This window comes from Balaenoptera acutorostrata, chromosome 13, assembly GCF_949987535.1.
Source record: "Balaenoptera acutorostrata chromosome 13, mBalAcu1.1, whole genome shotgun sequence".
NCBI lineage: Eukaryota > Metazoa > Chordata > Mammalia > Artiodactyla > Balaenopteridae > Balaenoptera > Balaenoptera acutorostrata.
Genome location: NC_080076.1, coordinates 7,802,836 through 7,819,452, shown reverse-complemented (window position 1 = coordinate 7,819,452; position 16,617 = coordinate 7,802,836). Strand labels below are relative to the sequence as shown.

The 16,617-nt window shown below is 42.0% G+C and overlaps 1 protein-coding gene across 1 annotated transcript in view; it reads right to left on the bottom strand.

The window, feature by feature from the left end:
- Positions 1-14,766, bottom strand: part of CD226 (CD226 molecule) — a 92,281-nt gene extending 77,515 nt beyond the window's left edge. The window contains exons 1-3 of the mRNA XM_007189943.2: positions 14,676-14,766; positions 6,909-7,074; positions 6,266-6,604 (exon numbers count right to left, since the gene is read on the bottom strand). Coding sequence (XP_007190005.1) covers positions 6,266-6,604; positions 6,909-6,954 — 385 coding nt within the window. The 5' untranslated portion in view covers positions 6,955-7,074; positions 14,676-14,766. The remainder of the gene's footprint in view (positions 1-6,265; positions 6,605-6,908; positions 7,075-14,675) is intronic.
- Between the last annotated feature and the right edge of the window lie 1,851 nt (positions 14,767-16,617).

Here is a 16,617-nt window from a genome sequence, read left to right as displayed (position 1 = left end):
ACTTGGTGAGTGAATTAATGGATAAGTGAATTCGGTCCCACAAATCAGCACATCCATTTCTACCAGCCAGATCTGGGCCACTCCCCCATTTCCAGATTTAAATACAATTTAAATCCGGAGATCACCCCAACATTAGAAAAAAAAAAAGTAACTGGCAAGAGAAAAGCAAATACTGACGTTGACGCGAATAGAGATAAGACCCATCTAAGACCGAGCATGGATGACACACAGGGGGCCTCATCCCACCCAGGAAAGAATGAAACCTTAAAAAGGAGACAGTGAGGAACAACCCGTGTCAAAGTTGAGATGGGGGGGTTGGAGTGTGGAAGATCACAGAGTGGGAAATCTGTGTGATACAGCAACACAGAGCACCAGAATGTGTGGAGGGGACCATCTAACCCTCTCCTGTACGCATGAGCTAAGAGGAAACCCGTCTGGCTCCTACACCAGTTACGCATCTGTCCTGCATCTCGAGTCTCCCCCGCTTCTTCCCTCCCTCCCCTCGCTATGTCCTCTCCAGTCTTTAACACGAATGCTCCCCCCACTTCGATGTGACCATCCTTCAATGCCACGGCCTTAGCTTCCGTCCCACGTACAAGTAGTTTCTTAGTGAACCACCTTCTTCACGTGTGCTGGGTGATCATCCAGACGACTCCAAAATTGGTATTTTCAATCCTGAACTTCATTATGGTTTGTCACTCTGTAATTTCAGCCGTGAGCTGGTCAAAGGCTACTTTACAACTCAGTGCATCTGAAACTGAACTTATTTACTCTCTTCCAAGCCAAACTGGTCTCTTAATTTCCCATCTTTTTAAGGGAAACCATCATTTTTCAGTCCCTGAATCATAAAAACTTGGAATCCTTGTTTTCCCTCTTCCAGCCCTCCAGGCCAAATCAGAATGAAGATCTTACCCTTAACTTAGATAATTACCTGTGAACTGCTCAAAATTGCAATTGTATCCTTCTTCACTGTTTTTATTAGAAATTCAATAGATTTGAGAGAAGTTTCATAAAACATTTTTAAGACAGATGGGAAATAAAACACCTGTATAAGAAAAACACCTGATTGTGAACTTGGAAGACCCTTGTATTCCTTCCTGGTTCTATCTCCTTCCTGCCTGTGCTTCGGAAATCTGCTTTCCTTAGACTTTTACCACACGTTTGTATCTATAAGTAGCATATTGTTTAGTTGCATGTCTCTAAACCTTGAAGGAAAGGAATCATCCCCTGTGTGTTTTTTTGAAACTTACTTTTTTCTTTCACACAATGTTCCCAAAATTCATCCCTGTTGATGAGCATCGCGATCATTCATTTGTTGGCTATCACAGTGATCTGCTGCCTTACACATTCTCAGGCATTCCTTCTACACGTGGGCAATCCCCAGAATATATAATAGAGAGAAGGATTAGGTCTTAGGAATGGGGTTCTTTAACTAGCTAACGCAATATCATTTTCCAAAATAGATGTGATGGTTAATTTTAGGTATTAATTTGGAGGGTGGTTTTGGATAAGATTAACATTTAAATTGGTGAATTTTGAGTAAGCAGATTGGCCTACATAATGTGGGTGGGCCTCATCCAATCACCTGAAGGTCTGAATACAACAAAAAGACTGGCCTCCCTGGCCTCCTTTCCGCCTGCATCTACACCATCATTGCTTTTCCTGGGTCTCCAGCCTGCTGGCCCACACTGCAGTCTCCATGATCACATGAGCCAGTTCCTCATGATAAATGTCTTTCTATACACAGACACATCCTATTGGTTCTGTTTCTCTGGAGAACTCTGAATATTACCAATACCAATAATACAGTAGATCCACCAACTTACACTCCTACCAGCAGTGGATAAGTGTTCCAATCCATAAAATAGTTGTTCACCCTGCCCCTTAAACTCTTCCCCTTCTATAAGGATGCAACTAGTTTAATCTTCTAGGTGGTGAAAAAAAGTGGTCATTATGTGTCTCCCTCTGAAAACATTCAGAGACTTCCCACAGTCTATACTGCAGGGTCAAGTTCCAACCCCATTAGGCTCAGCAACATTGGGCCGTCCCATCTTTCGAAGTTCTTCTCTGACATCCTCCTGCCCCATGGGCTTTGGCTTCTTTTTTAAACATAGGATCTACTGTATAAAACCTTACCTGGGGCCCCAGAGCACCTCTGCTGTAAGAGCAGAGAGAGGGTCCCACTGTCACAGTTTCTTCCTCACCCTCAAGGCTGCCTCTCAGGCGGTGAGGGGCCCTGGAGCCCAGGTGAGACCTACCCCTCCTGGAGCTCTGTCCTCTGCGTGAACCAGACTTCCTCATGCCTTCTCCACACCATCAGTTCCCCCGGAGACGCCCTTTTCTCTTCTTCCCTCACACCAGTCTCTCTATGCTAAAAAATTCCTGGTACAAACTATTATGTATTAAATAAGCTACAAGGATATATTGTACAACACAGGGAATATAGCCAATATTCGATAATGACCATAAATGGAGTATAAGCTTTAAAAATTGTGAATCACCACATTGTATACCCGTAACTTATATAATATTGTACAGCAACTCTACTTCAATTTTTTTTTTTTTAATTGTTCACGTTCACTCTGCTGGTGTCAAGCTCCCCTTCCTCTCACTTCTGGCTCTTTGGAAACATCAGCTGGTTTCATCCTGGTGCTGCGGCTTGGCAGCTCAGCAACCTTGAGTTGGTTAATGACCCTGAACTTCAGTTTCCTCAGCTGTATAATGTGAGCATGCTAATCTCCCGCCTGGTGTTTCACAAGCATTAAACAAGAGGACAGGCATTTACTTCACACACAGTAGGCACCTAATCCAAGTTAGCTAGCAGAGTTTTTGGGGTGCATCATACATTTGGGGGGACATTTCCATAAATATAACTACATTTGCCCTAAGTGACTAGTAAAGCCAGAGACACATGGGTTACGGTAATTTTCTCCACAACCCCACTTCCACCGCAAACTCTGCCATGAAAGGGCTACCTTTGAAATGTCACCTCTCAAGTCGCCTCAGCATATTTTTCCATGAGGCAGTGAAATAAATGCAGCCATTCTTGCCATTAAATGCTCTAAATCAGTTACTGATTAAGAAATGCCTGTCCTGAAGGTAACACATGTTTTAACATAACTTTGCATTAACAATATCATTTATCCAGAATAAGACATCCAATTTGCTCTTCAACTCTGGGCTGAAAACTCAAGGGGGAGGGAGGCCAAAAGGACAAGCAATGATGGATGTCTCCTCATTCAAGGGCCCCCGCCGGCTCCTATGCCCCCTAAGCTGGCACTTTCCATCCTGTAATTGCAACTCTATCCAATGGACACAAACGAAGTCTGAGAACTTGAACAGATTACTAGACCTTACTTCCCTTCAGTGTCCTCACTCGAAAATCAAGGTTACGTCCACAGCCGAGTGTGCAGGGGGCGTTAAACGAGAAGACCTAGGTAAGGTACTGATCAAGTTCCTCACACATCATCAGCTTTCAGTGAACAGGAGAAATCAGTATATTTAGAGAGCATGTGGCTCAATTCCTTCACCTTTTTGCAGATCTTAACGATCTATTATACAGATTAAGATTTCCAGATTCCAAGTCCAATCTTTCACTGTTAAATAGATCATCAACTCCCCCTTTATGTTATACAAGCATGTAATATTTGTAGATCCTGATATGTTGTTAATAAAGCACACATGGAAGAATTTAAGTATATTTAAGGTTAATTTAGTATATTTAAGGTTAAGTATATTTAAGTATATTTAATGTAAATACAGCTACTATATTTTATAAATTCACTACCTTTCTTAGTTTTAAAAAAAAATGAAGCTCTCCAAATCTCAAAAGTGAATGAAATACTCTCACTGGCTGGTTAAGGCAATCTATTCTTTAAAAGTATAAATGATCAAAAACGACAGCAAAATATGTTTAAGAATACCATCAGATTCTAATCTGAACTAGATGGAGAGTTGGCTGCCCCTTTCTTGGTGACTGACTGAAAATCTCACCACTGTTTTTGAAAAAGCTCCATGAGGCAGAGATCTCCCTTTTCCTATCCTCAAAATAATAACAGGAGAAATAAATCTGGATGATAAAATTAAGAAAATATTGCCAAAATCATTCATACATGATGCTAAAAATCCTACTTTGGTGTGACAACCATAATTTAGTTCTCAATAATTTAGTGCTACCCTCTATCCTAAACCTTCACAAGAGGTCAAGCTACCTGTTTTTGTTTTGTTTTGCTTTTAATAAAAATTGCATATGTTTAGGGCATATACAACAAAATGATATGTGGAATGATTACTATAGTCAAGCTAATTTACACATCTTCTCCCCATATAGTTACCATTTTTTGGTGATAAGAGCACCTGAAATCTACTCTCTTAGCAAATTTCCAGTGTTCAAGACAATGATATTAACTATCATTAATGTCTTCATACTGTACATTGGGTTTCTAGACTTGTTCATCCTGCATAACTTCAACTCTGTACTCTAACCAACATCTATCTCCCCCGTTCCCCACCTCCCCACCCTGGTAACCACCGTTCTGTTTTCTTTTTTTCCTTCTTTTTTTTTTATTGGGGTATAGTTGTTTTACAATGCTGTGTTAGTTTCTACTGTACAGTGGAGTTCCTTGTGCTATACAGCAGGTTCTTATTAGTTATCTATCTTATACATATTAGTGTGTATATGAATATATGTACAATATCTTCTTTAGCCATTCCTCTCTTGATGGAAATTTTTGTTTTTTTAATATTTTAATTTTACTGGAGTATGGTTGATTTACAATGTTGTGTTAGTTTCAGGTGTACCTGTTTTCAATTGGTTGTTCTTTACAGAAATCGGAATACCCGATTTGGGACCCAAACTACAAAAGCTCACCACACGAGGCAGGGTGGGGAGGGGCATCTATCTCTGGCCATGGTGGCTCAGGCCACGTGCCAAACAGCTCACACCTAAGACCCTTCCCATCCTCTCCGCCACCTGCATGGCTAATCAGAGTGGACTATACACTGAAGACGCGCAAACAGCATTTCACAGGTGGCTGCACACGCAGCAAATGAGATCCTGGGGGGCAAAAGGGAGTCTGTAATAAGTAAGTACTTAGCTGAAGAGATTTTGCTAATGGACACTCTGTAAGCCTCACCCATATACACAGAATTATTATTGAGCTTAGGTACACCTAAAGAGAAAGGGAAAACTAACACATGGGAATTTTTCTTACTTCCTGACCATTAGATATTCCTTATATAGTACTTTAAATTGTTCTTTTATAATATGGATTTCTTAAAAAGAAAGCACTATATCAGGTGGTATTTGATGTGCTCTGCTGGATGTCTATTTGGGACATAATTTGAGAGACACCAGACAAGAAACACACAGTCCCAAATTATTTCTTTCCCGAGACTATCTCTGACAACTAAAACTTTCATCACTAGTCATTTTGTATCAAAAGCCTAGGAAATAATAATAGTGACAGTAATAATAATACCTACCATTTCCCGACTACCATGGGCCAAGTTCCTTACATATAAGATCCCTAAACCATTCAACAAAGAGAATGGTATTATTAACTCAATTTACTGTTCAGGAACCTGAGATTCAGAGGGACTGAGCAGCCAATATAAGGTTATAAAGGAAGTAAAGGCTATAAAACCCAAGTTTTTCCAACATACCACACCCAATCCATGTGGCTATTACTTGTAGGACTAACTAAGCGTCAAAGCACAATCACTGGTAGACGTGGCAGGAAGTACTTCAAGAGATCATTTGATTCTTTCTGAAATGACAGCTTGCAATTTCTGAAGCATCGTCTCTAGTGAAACTTGGATGAATCTAAAAACAGAGCCAGTGCTTGAACTCTGCCTAGGATTCACTAATAAATCCAGATTTGGTGTTACAGAAAGGACTCTGAACAAGCAGGGTTGGAAGCAAAAGGAAATGGGACTACGTCACAGGAGGTGTCTGATCCCTGAACCCAAACATTGCCAACATCAGCTTAATCTAAGTTCAAGCTCTCATTAAGACAAGATAAAGCCTGTGCTTTCTCCCATGACATTCGAATTCATGAGACGCTTCTTCTACTCGGAAATGATAGCACATTAAGAAAAACGGAATTGATTCACAGTATTATTTCTTTGAAACAATAATATAGAATCTAGAAATGGAATTGGAAAATGGCACAAAAATATGATAAAGCATTTCACAGCTTCTACCTGGTCTTTACAGAAACAAATATTGTAGATGGGTAAAAAGGTAAATAAAAATTTCACTTACCTGATGGAACCACCTGTATCACCTTTTCCCAGGTTCCATGTGGGAAAGTATGAAGAAAGCAGGAATAGAAGCCAACGTCCACCTCAGAGGCATTATGGAAGGACAAGGTCATATCGTTAGAGGCCGTGGTTGAATTTGAAAAGTAAACCCTATCAGCGTATGGCTCTCTTATGATCACACGGTAAGTAGGGTTGAAAATGGCTATGGACTCTCTCTCCAGTGTCTTGATCTTGAACCACTCCATCTGGGTTAAAGTGTCCTTTGATGGATACACACATTCTAGGGCCATATTCTTAGCAAGTTTAACAGTTGTGTCCCAAAATATCTCTTCACATCGAGCTGAAAGACACACCATCATGTGATCATGTGAATTCAATTAGACCTGATGATTGAAACACCAAACAGACATCTGAAGCTTACTCTAGACCTAGCAAGATAGTAAACTGAGATCATGGTAAAGGCTAACAGTTTCTACCTTAGTCTAAAAAGGTTTCCACTGCTGATAATTGGTATTTACAACTTGTATTTTTTCTGAACAAGTGAGAAATTATCTAAGCCAACTAAGAGCATTATAAATTCTGAACATGTCACACTATAAGACTAAAAAAGGAGTAAATTCTTTAAATGAAGACATTATCTTTACCTTTGTATACATAAAGAATAGCCAAGAGGAAAGTAAGGTAATCCATCTCTGGAACCTGTTTGGGAGGCCAGTCTAGAGAAAGACAATTTTATAATGTCACATTGAGAGCCCCAGCACGGTGCACTGTTTCCTTCCTCTCAGATCCTATCAGCAGTGTCTTCTTTATCTGAAGTATGAACACAGGAAAAAGGTCTTAGCTTCAAAGTCAGGTTTGCTCCCGTACAAAGATGGGCAGATTTGAGTTACTTCTCTCTCGGGGAAATAGCTTATTTTCAAGCTTTCATTTTCTACAAAGATTCATTCATTTGAACAAACATTCTCTGAGTGCATGCTCTGGGCCCAATTCTGCTCTAGGCGATGAGGATACAGCAATAAATTAAAAAAAATATATCCTTGCCATAATGGAACTTACATTCTAGTGGGAGGAGGCATAAAATAAAATAAAGAAGGACAAAATAGAGTTAGGTGGTAAGTGCATGAAGAAAAACAAAGCAGGAGAGTGGGGACCGGGATGGGGTGGTAGTGTTTCCCCCGGGATAGGAGGGCTGGGGAGTCTGCACTGAGAATGTGACATTGGGTCAGAGTCTACAGGGCACAGGGAAGGGCCTGCAGCTCCACCAGCATGGACGGCCCACGGGGCATGGCCTTCCTGTCACCTCTGCCTCTTCGCTGACCTCAGGCATTTGCTTTGGGGGTGATGGAGGGACCGCTGAAGGCCCTCCAGATTCCAAAGTATCGTGGCTCAGGGAATATACAAATCCACCATTATCGTTGATTTTTTTAAACTTTTTATTTTGAAATAATTGTACAGTCACAGGAATTTGCAGAAATAGTACAGAGAGGATCTGTGTACCCTTCACCTAATTTCCCCCATGGTTCCATCTTACATAATCTTAGTAGGTGCGTCATTGCTCCCTTCCCCCTCTTATAAAATAACAGTTCAGTTTCCTAAGAACTTGCTGGGAATGTATAACCATGTCAGCATAAAAATATATTATTGCCTCTGTAACAAGAGGCAACCATGTAAGAATGCATTTGACCCCTGATGAGAGGGTCAAAATAAAAGGGGGGTAAAAATTGAGAAAAGGGGGAGCAGGCACCACTAAAGACAACTTTGCCTAATGCTGACTCTGAGCCTATGTGATTCCATCCAAAAGTTCACCAGCAGGTGTCCTCTCCTTAACAACAGTATCTAATGTGGGAACTTTCTCAGGAAACATGAAATCAAATATGAAATAAAAAATGTAATGATAATCAGAACAAAATTATAATGTGTCCATATAATAACGTATAGTGCTACCTTATGGTTACAGAGCATTCTATTTTCCAAAACCTTTCACATCTATATTATCTGTGCCTATAAAAGCTCTGTGATATAGTCAGATGAAGTAACTCTCATCTCTGTTTTGTAAGTAATTTAATGAAACAATTTGATGAAAATTTTACTGAGCTCTACCAGGTACCCTGCTTAGGTCCTGGAGACACAAGCATGAGAAAGACACAGTCTCTGCCCTCTAGTCATGTATAAAGTATTGGGTCAGGTAGATTAAAGGAGCAATTCATTATAATAAAACTGGATCATTTCTTTGATCAAGTTTTACAACATCCCAGAGAGGAACAATTCATTCTAACAGATTTGGGGAAGATTTTGTAAAAAAAAAAAAAAAAAGTGCACCACATCCTGGGCCTTCCAACCTGAATGAGACTTTCCAAGTAGAGAAATGAGAAGAGGAGATAAAGGTGCAAAAACACGGGGCATTTTCAGGAAATGATGTGATTACTGTCTAGTGGGTGGGAAGGGACAAAAATGAAATTGGGTCTGGTTTGAAAGTGTCTTGAATGACATCCATAAGGGAGTTCAAACTTGACATCTTGCTTACATCTGTCACTCCAGCACCAAGCACAATTCCTGGGACATGTGTCTATGGCATAAGCAATAAGAGCTCTAGGAGGAACTTGTTTTAAAAAATCATTGTAGCTGGAGCCATTGGGAGGAGATGGGGACAGACAGTGACAAGAGATTAGATTGTGTAGATAGATAGGATGAAGATTTTCTGATACAATTCTAAGAGCAAGTGGAAGCTGTTGGAGGCTTTTAGGCACCAGAATTACATGATCTGATTTAAATTCTTAGAAAGAGAGCCGAGCATCACCCATTTCCCTCTCCTCACTGCTAACAAAAACCTGTTTTGGTTTGGGCATCCACTTCTCCCAAACCACTGGGATATTATGACAAATCCGAGCCATTCCACTGACAACTATGACTAATTTGGGGGCTGGAGGTGGAGAAGCCAAGCGTGGACTGAGTAGATCCAATCAGAGTCAAGGAAATTATATTTCACTTCAGAAAGACAGAAAGACCCTCAGTGAATGCCCGCCCATCCCCCCCAATGGGAGTAAGGACTCAGGAATGTGGGAGGATTACTGGAAAACAGGTGCTCATTGATAATAACTTGTAGTAACCCCTTCATTCGCAAGGCACCGAAGTCAGCGTAGCTAAAGGATGAAGAAAGCAGAAGGGCACTTGCATTCTGATATGTCTAAACTCAAAGGACCTAGAGGTCTCAGATGTGAACGAAAGGTGCAGAAAGACATGGGACTGAAGATAAAGTTCAGCTGTTACAACTTTGCTAAGGATGAGCCCTATTTATCAACGTCTAACCAAAGGCAAACAGAGACTGGTCCGGAGCTATTTTTGTTGTGTAGGCAGCCATTTTTTGCATGATTTATGAAGGGATTTTGGCTCAAGGTTTTTTTCTAATAGAGCTGTCTGTATAAAAGAGCTTCATCCTCAAGGATGGCATTAATCAAGATATTCCTGGATTTCTCTACTGTTGAATACGTCTCAGCAAATCTCAGAAGTGACTTCGTCTCACAAGTTCACCTGGGTTGGGTGCCCCTAGGTGGCCTGGGCTGGGTGCCCCTCTTCAGACCTGCTGCTTCCTCTCCTGGCTGTCCTTACAGACCTTCTCCACCTCCTCAGCCACACCGCTCTGCCCTCTGTGAGATGTTCTGCTTTCCCGGATGCCGGTGCCCTTTCTGAAACTGGGAGGATCCTAGTCTCCACTCGGTTCCCCAAGCCAGCGTTCCCCAGCCCGCGCTGAGACTCCTGCTGTGTCTGGGAGCCCGTTCCTGCTCCCACATCTTTCCTCCCCAGCTTGGACAGCTGTCCACATGCTGGAGGTGGGGGGAGGCCTGTGAAAGAGAAAACCCGGGCTAAGCCCTGAGAACAAGCTGCTGGGCCGGAAGGGTCACAGCTGTGTGGTCCTTAGTCCCCTCCCTTGTTTTTAGAGGCAGACCTGATGATGCCCGTGGCTGGGAGGTCTGGGCTGCTCAGAGGCTCCTGCTTCCAGGGGGTGCAGGTGGTCCAGGTTTCCCCTCCCTACCTCACAGCATCTTCTTAAGAGAATCTTTCCAACCAGGGCCTGTGGCGAGTCACAGACCTGCCCCCAGGACAGGTTCCACTGCCGCTGAGGGGCCATAAAAACTTACTTCCATTCAAAGAAGAGACTTTAGTTCAGCCTCAGGGGGATCCTCCAGAACAAGCCAGCCCACTGTCCCATTGCTGGAAATAGTTTAGCTGGAACTCAGACATGCCCGTTTGTCTATGTGTCTACGGCTGTTTCCGTGCCACTCTGAGGAGCTGCAGCAGAGCCCACGTGGCCTGCAGAGCCAAAAGTATTAACCTTCTGGCCCTTCGCAGAAAAAGTTCACCAGCCCTTGCTTAGGGTTATTTATACCTGGAGAGCGAACCTTTATCACTGAAGTTCATCCTTGCTCAGGCTTACTTGAAGGAAGGTAGTTTAAGCCTTATAGCCCGACACTGGTAGAAGAGCTAAATTTTCTTATTCTCAAGACCCAAACTATCAGATTTTCCCAGGAACAGATTGAGAAAAAGGACTTTATGCAACACCCTTTTACTAAACTATGCCCATCAGTAAACGTACAGGTTCATAGAGATCAACCATTCATTAAAGCTTTTCCCCGCAGCTCCCCTCCTGCTTTACCTACTGGTCATCTTCCTGTATCCACAGCCCGAACTCCCGCCCACTAATAATTTTAAAAGTGTGAACTCGGTCACGTCCAGTCTTTTTCCTAGAAGGTTACTAACCTTGAGATGTGAGCGCTCTGCACGCTCTGGCTCTTCTTTCCCGGTGTGTGTCTTGGTTAAGGGCTTCCTGTTTACCGTGGCCTCTTGGCCTCACCCCCTTTCGGTCAAGGCCATCTCCTCGGCTGTGCTCATCCCCTAGTTGGCATCTTGGGACCAGCTGGGGGCGTTCGTCCTATGCCCTCTCCACCAGAGCTCCCTCAGGTCGGAGCTGGAGTAAATCACTAATATTTCACTAAGGAGGATTAAAACCAGTCAAGAAGTGTCCCTGCTTCTGGAAGCATCTTTGCCGTTTTAGCTTCTCAGACTCATTCCCAACTCAGACATACTTCTGTCCTTCTCTTTGCCCCACCTAAGCTTCTACAATCTGAAAGGATGTACTTTCACTGTGAATGTTCTAACTCTGAACTGAAACTACACACAAAAAACTTGAAATTGGTTACTTTGCCTTTTCTTCCCCATTTGTTTTCCTGCCAATCAAAGCACTTCAGAGTCAGAAGTCTCTGAAGTGCAGGAAGCTTATCTCTGCCCATATCTCAGGGTGCTTGAATCTTACCTCCTAGATACTCTTTTCGGTGTTGTTTTCTGACTCTCTGATTCTCTGACACAAAAAGCACACACGTTGGTGGTTTCCTAAGAACTGTCCCCCACAAGTCTATCAGCTTCTTTGTCCCAGACATGCAATAGTTTCTAGGTTGTTCCAGAGGACAGCAGAGTTAGTTTTACTTATCCTTTTGATGTACTAGGGAATGGAGGTTAAACCACCATGAAGGGCTGTGGCTGAAGTTGAGTTCATGCAATTCCTGGAAATACTGGGGAGAAAAGATGGTATCTGACAGAAGAGAAGCCACTTGCTGGGGTCTAACCTGCCCCAAACACTGAACGACAGGTCACACACTCGGGCTGGCCTCTTCTGCACACCGTGTATGCCTGAAAGCATGCAAAAGACCTTGAAGTGCTGCCTTGTGTCACACAAATATCTTCTGAGCACTTAATTGTGGGACAGAGGAAACTTCCTAAAACACCTGCCTGACTTGTGTCACTCCCTTCAAGGCCTCACCATCCTCAAAAGAATATCCAACTTCTTACTGACTTACAAGGCCAGATGCACTTGACTCTGCTGTTTTTTCCTGTCCTACACCTTACATCTTTGCTCACTCCCTTCCTTCACTCCAGACCCACCTAATAGTTTGGGCTTAAAGGTGCTGCTTATCTAAAAAATGAAGGTGGTTTACTGATCTCATGCAGCCCAGAGAGCAGCTCTGAATGGAAACCAGGATCCCTTCAAAGATTTCAAAACAAATGTACCTCTGCTGGGACCAGAGGGGGATCTGCTGCGTTCCTTCATAACAGCAAGAATATCTGCACAGGTGTTGCCGTTCTGATACAATCAGGCTTGAAATAATAATAAGCAACAAACCATTCAGGAAACCAATACAGAACATTTTCATCAGAGTTCCCTCTGGCTAATGAGTGAGTTAGAGAAAGAAGTAACCAGATCTGTGGCGGAAGCTTGGCTCACCCGAGAAGTCAGTCAACCTCACTGATGAAGAATATCAAGAATATGGCTAAGCAAAGGGAAGAGGCCTCCTGGAGGAGAAAAAGGTGCTTTGAGCAACTGTGGGACATGAAATACTCTCTTACTTCACTGAAAGGGCTTTCTTTGTCTTATGTGAATGGTTTACCATCTTTTCAACACTAACATCTAAACTCCTGTGTCACCCAATGTTCTAGTCGGCCAGGATTGGGTAGATGTTTCACATACGTGTAAAATGCTCTCCCTTAATTAAGTTGCATCAAATGAAGTGTAATTAGGTCTCATGGAAAACGGTTTTTCAGAAATGAGTAGACAGTGAATGGTGGCTCTGCAAGTCAGGTTGTCAGCCTCTTTTTAATAAACCCAGAACTAATTTGGGTTTAAATAAAAGAATTACTGATGTTCAGCATATGACAACAGTGACATTTCAGCACAACAGGGAAAGAACTCAGTGTCTACTGTAGGGTGTTAGTGAAAGTGACTGGCTATTGGGAAAAGCTGCAGTCGGCACCCACCCCCCCACCCCACCCCGTGGACGTCTGCCACCCCCGGGCAGCAGGACCTCCCCACGCCCACCAGAGGGCCTGCACAGCTAGTGTCTGGGTGGGGGACCTAGACTCTTGCCAACACATTTATTTCATCGGAATCCAAATCCAAAGCTTGAGGATTCAAAGCAGGGTATCAGCAGGGCCCCAAGGGTCCATTCTGGCCAGAGGGTGGCAGGGCTGCAGCCCCACCAATATCCCCAAGACAGCAGCACACAGGCTCTGCCAGCAGCAGGGGAGCTGGGTGTCCCCGCGGGGTGGCGGCAGGGCCTGTGCTGGCTGCAGGGGTGTCTTCACAGGCCTGTGGGGGCGGCCCTGGGGGAACTGTGGCCGGCCTAGTGGCACGGAGCCAGTGCCCCCCAACTCACACCCATTCGTTCTGTGACCTGCTCCGTGTCCCTTGTCCCTTCAAGTTGCTTCCTTCTCACCTTAGACAGAAGTACTTTGGAAAGTTACAACTAAGGACCCTGATCACTACACTCAACTGTCAGAGCAGCACACATTTCAAAGGTATTAATAATTCGAAAAAGAAAAATATTCTAAAAAAGGGGAGAACATGTTTTATAAGCTTGAGGGTAGAGATGGATTTTTGGTTTTGAGATTACATACATTTAGAATATGTATATATATAAATATATTAAGGTACACATTTTAAGATGTATATATATATGTGTGTGTGTGTGTGTGTATATATATATATATATATATATATATATATATATATATACATATAAAATGCCAAAGCCAGGGAAAATGTGATAGCTTTTCCTGCATAAAAACTTAAAACTCTGGCGTGGCAAATATCACACACTAACAAAGCAAAAGGCAGGACAATCAGGAGAGGGATGACACAGAAGTATAGTATTTTCTAAGTGCAAAGTACTTAAATATAAATGACAAAAAGAAATCCCACAAATGTCCCAACAGAAAACAGGCAATGGATGCTAAACATCAATTCACATAAGAAGGACTACAGATAGAAAAATGTAAAAAGCTATTTAATCTCACCAGTTGTAATAAATGAAATGAATGAATAAATAAAAATGAAAACAATGACAAATTAATTTTTGCATGTCAAATATGTAAATATACACATGAAAAGAATGATAGTGACCACTGTTAACAAGAGCAAATGGAAACACAAATGCCAGATGCTGTGAGTGCAAATGCACACAGGTACACATTTTCTACGCAGAAGAGTTAAGATATGACTTATTGTATCCTCTGACCCAGCAAGGTCACCACAAGATATTCATCCTAAAGAACAATAAATTTAGCAAAGATCTGTGTTTAAAAATGGAAATGTTTATTACAGCATTATTTCTATTAATGAAGACTGGAAACAATCTGCATGCCTTTCTCTAGTGGACTGGCTCAATTAATTGCGCTAAGTCCATAGGCTGGGATGCTCTTCGGCTCTTTAATTGTCATGCAGATCTCTATTTAGACATGCAAAATGTCTGTAATATACCAAGTGAAGAACTTTTTTCAACACACATCCACTCATAAAAATAAGACAGCAAATGAGCCATTCTGAAAAGTTCTACCCAGACTGGGAGCCCACACCCTCTCCTCACCTGGTGTGGCATTGCTGGGCCTAGAAGGCAGCACCCAGGACTCCACTGGCCACTGTCTTTTTCTTCCTCCTCTGTTTATCAACCTCGCCTCTCCTGATGGTCTCAAGGTTTCAAGGAAATAAATACTTGCACACACATTTTCAGGAGTCCTGACCTGAGTATCAGGCCCGGGGAAGTACTAAGTTCCTCTTTGGGAATTGGTTCTAAAGACCCCAGGAAGCAGCAGACAGCCACTGCCCATGGACGGATGGGGACTTGCAGATAGTCACTATCTCTTCTCCGCAGCCATCCCCTGACAGAGCTCATTCCTTTCTCCTCTGCATCCCACGTTACTCTGTGCTGCTGCTATGTGATAACACTCCCTCTGCATTATGGTTAGTCAGTGAGAGAGAGTGAGAGTTACTCCCCTATAAACAAGAGAGTATGGGCTTTGCAAAGAGACTTATGTTCAAATCCTGATCCATTTTGGACTAGCCGCGGGGCCTCCAGCTCCCAGGACTTTGATGACAGCACAGACCCTGCCAGCCCCAGTGGAGCACCCAGGCTGGCAAACCCCACCCTCACGTTATCCCAGCCAAGTGCCCTCCACCCAGATGGGGAATTTCAGACACAAAGCTCTGAATATTTCATTCGGCCTCTTATACTCTCAATTCTGCTGCATCCCAGGTACTTTAAAGAAATTTTTTACTTTCCAAAACAGCACAAAACATACATGTGCTAGGATACAAAATTAATATACAGAAATATGTTGCATTTCTATACACTAACAATGAACTATCAGAAAGAGAAATTAAGAAAACAAACCCATTTACAATCGCATCAAAAAGAATAAAGTAATTAGGAATAAACCTACCTAAGGAGGTAAAATATCTGTACTCAGAAAATGATAAGACCCTGATGAAAGAAACTGAAGATGTCACAAACAGATAGAAAGATATACCGTGTTTGTGGATTGGAATAATAATATTGTTAAAATGACCATACTACCCAAGGCAATCTACAGATTCAATCCAATCCCTATCAAAATACCAAGTGTATTTTTCACAGAACAAGAAGAAATAATCCTACAATTTGTATAGAAGCACAAAAGACCCCAAATAGCCAAAACAATCTTGAGAAAGAAGAATAGAGCTGGAGGTATTACACTCCCTGACTTCAGACTATACTACAGTATACTTCTAAAGCTACAGTAATCAAAACAGTATGATACTGGCACAAAAACAGAAACATAGCTCAATGGAACAGAATAGAGAGCCCAGAAATAAACCCATGCACTTATGGTCATTCAATCTATGACAAAGGAGACAAGAATATTCAATGGAGAAGAGACGGTCTCTTCAATAAGTGGTGCTGGTAAATCTGGACAGCTACATGTAAAAGAATGAAATTAGAACATTCTCTAACACCATATACAAAAATAAACTCAAAATGGATTAAAGACCTAAATATAAGACCAGAAACCATAGAACTCCTAGAGGAAAATATGCAGAACACTCTTTGATATAAATTGTAGCAATATTTTTTTGGATCTGTCTACTAAAGCAAAGGAAATTAAAGCAAAATAAACAAATGGGACCTAATTAGACTTAAAAGCGTTTGTGTAGCAAAGAAAACCATCCACAAAACGAAAAGACAATCTACAGATCAGGAGAAAATATTTGCTAATGATATGACCAATAAGGGATTAATATCCAGCATATATAAACAGTTTATATAACTCAAGAAAACTAACAACCTGAATTTTAAAAAATGGGCAGAAGACTTGAATAGATGTGTTTCCAAAGAATACATACAGATGGACAACAGGCACATAAAAAGATGCTCAACATTGCTAATCATCAGGGAAATGCAAATCAAAACCACAATGAGATATTACCTCACAACTGTCAGAATGGTCATCATCAAAAGAACATAAATAACAAAGGTTGGCAAGGATGTGGAA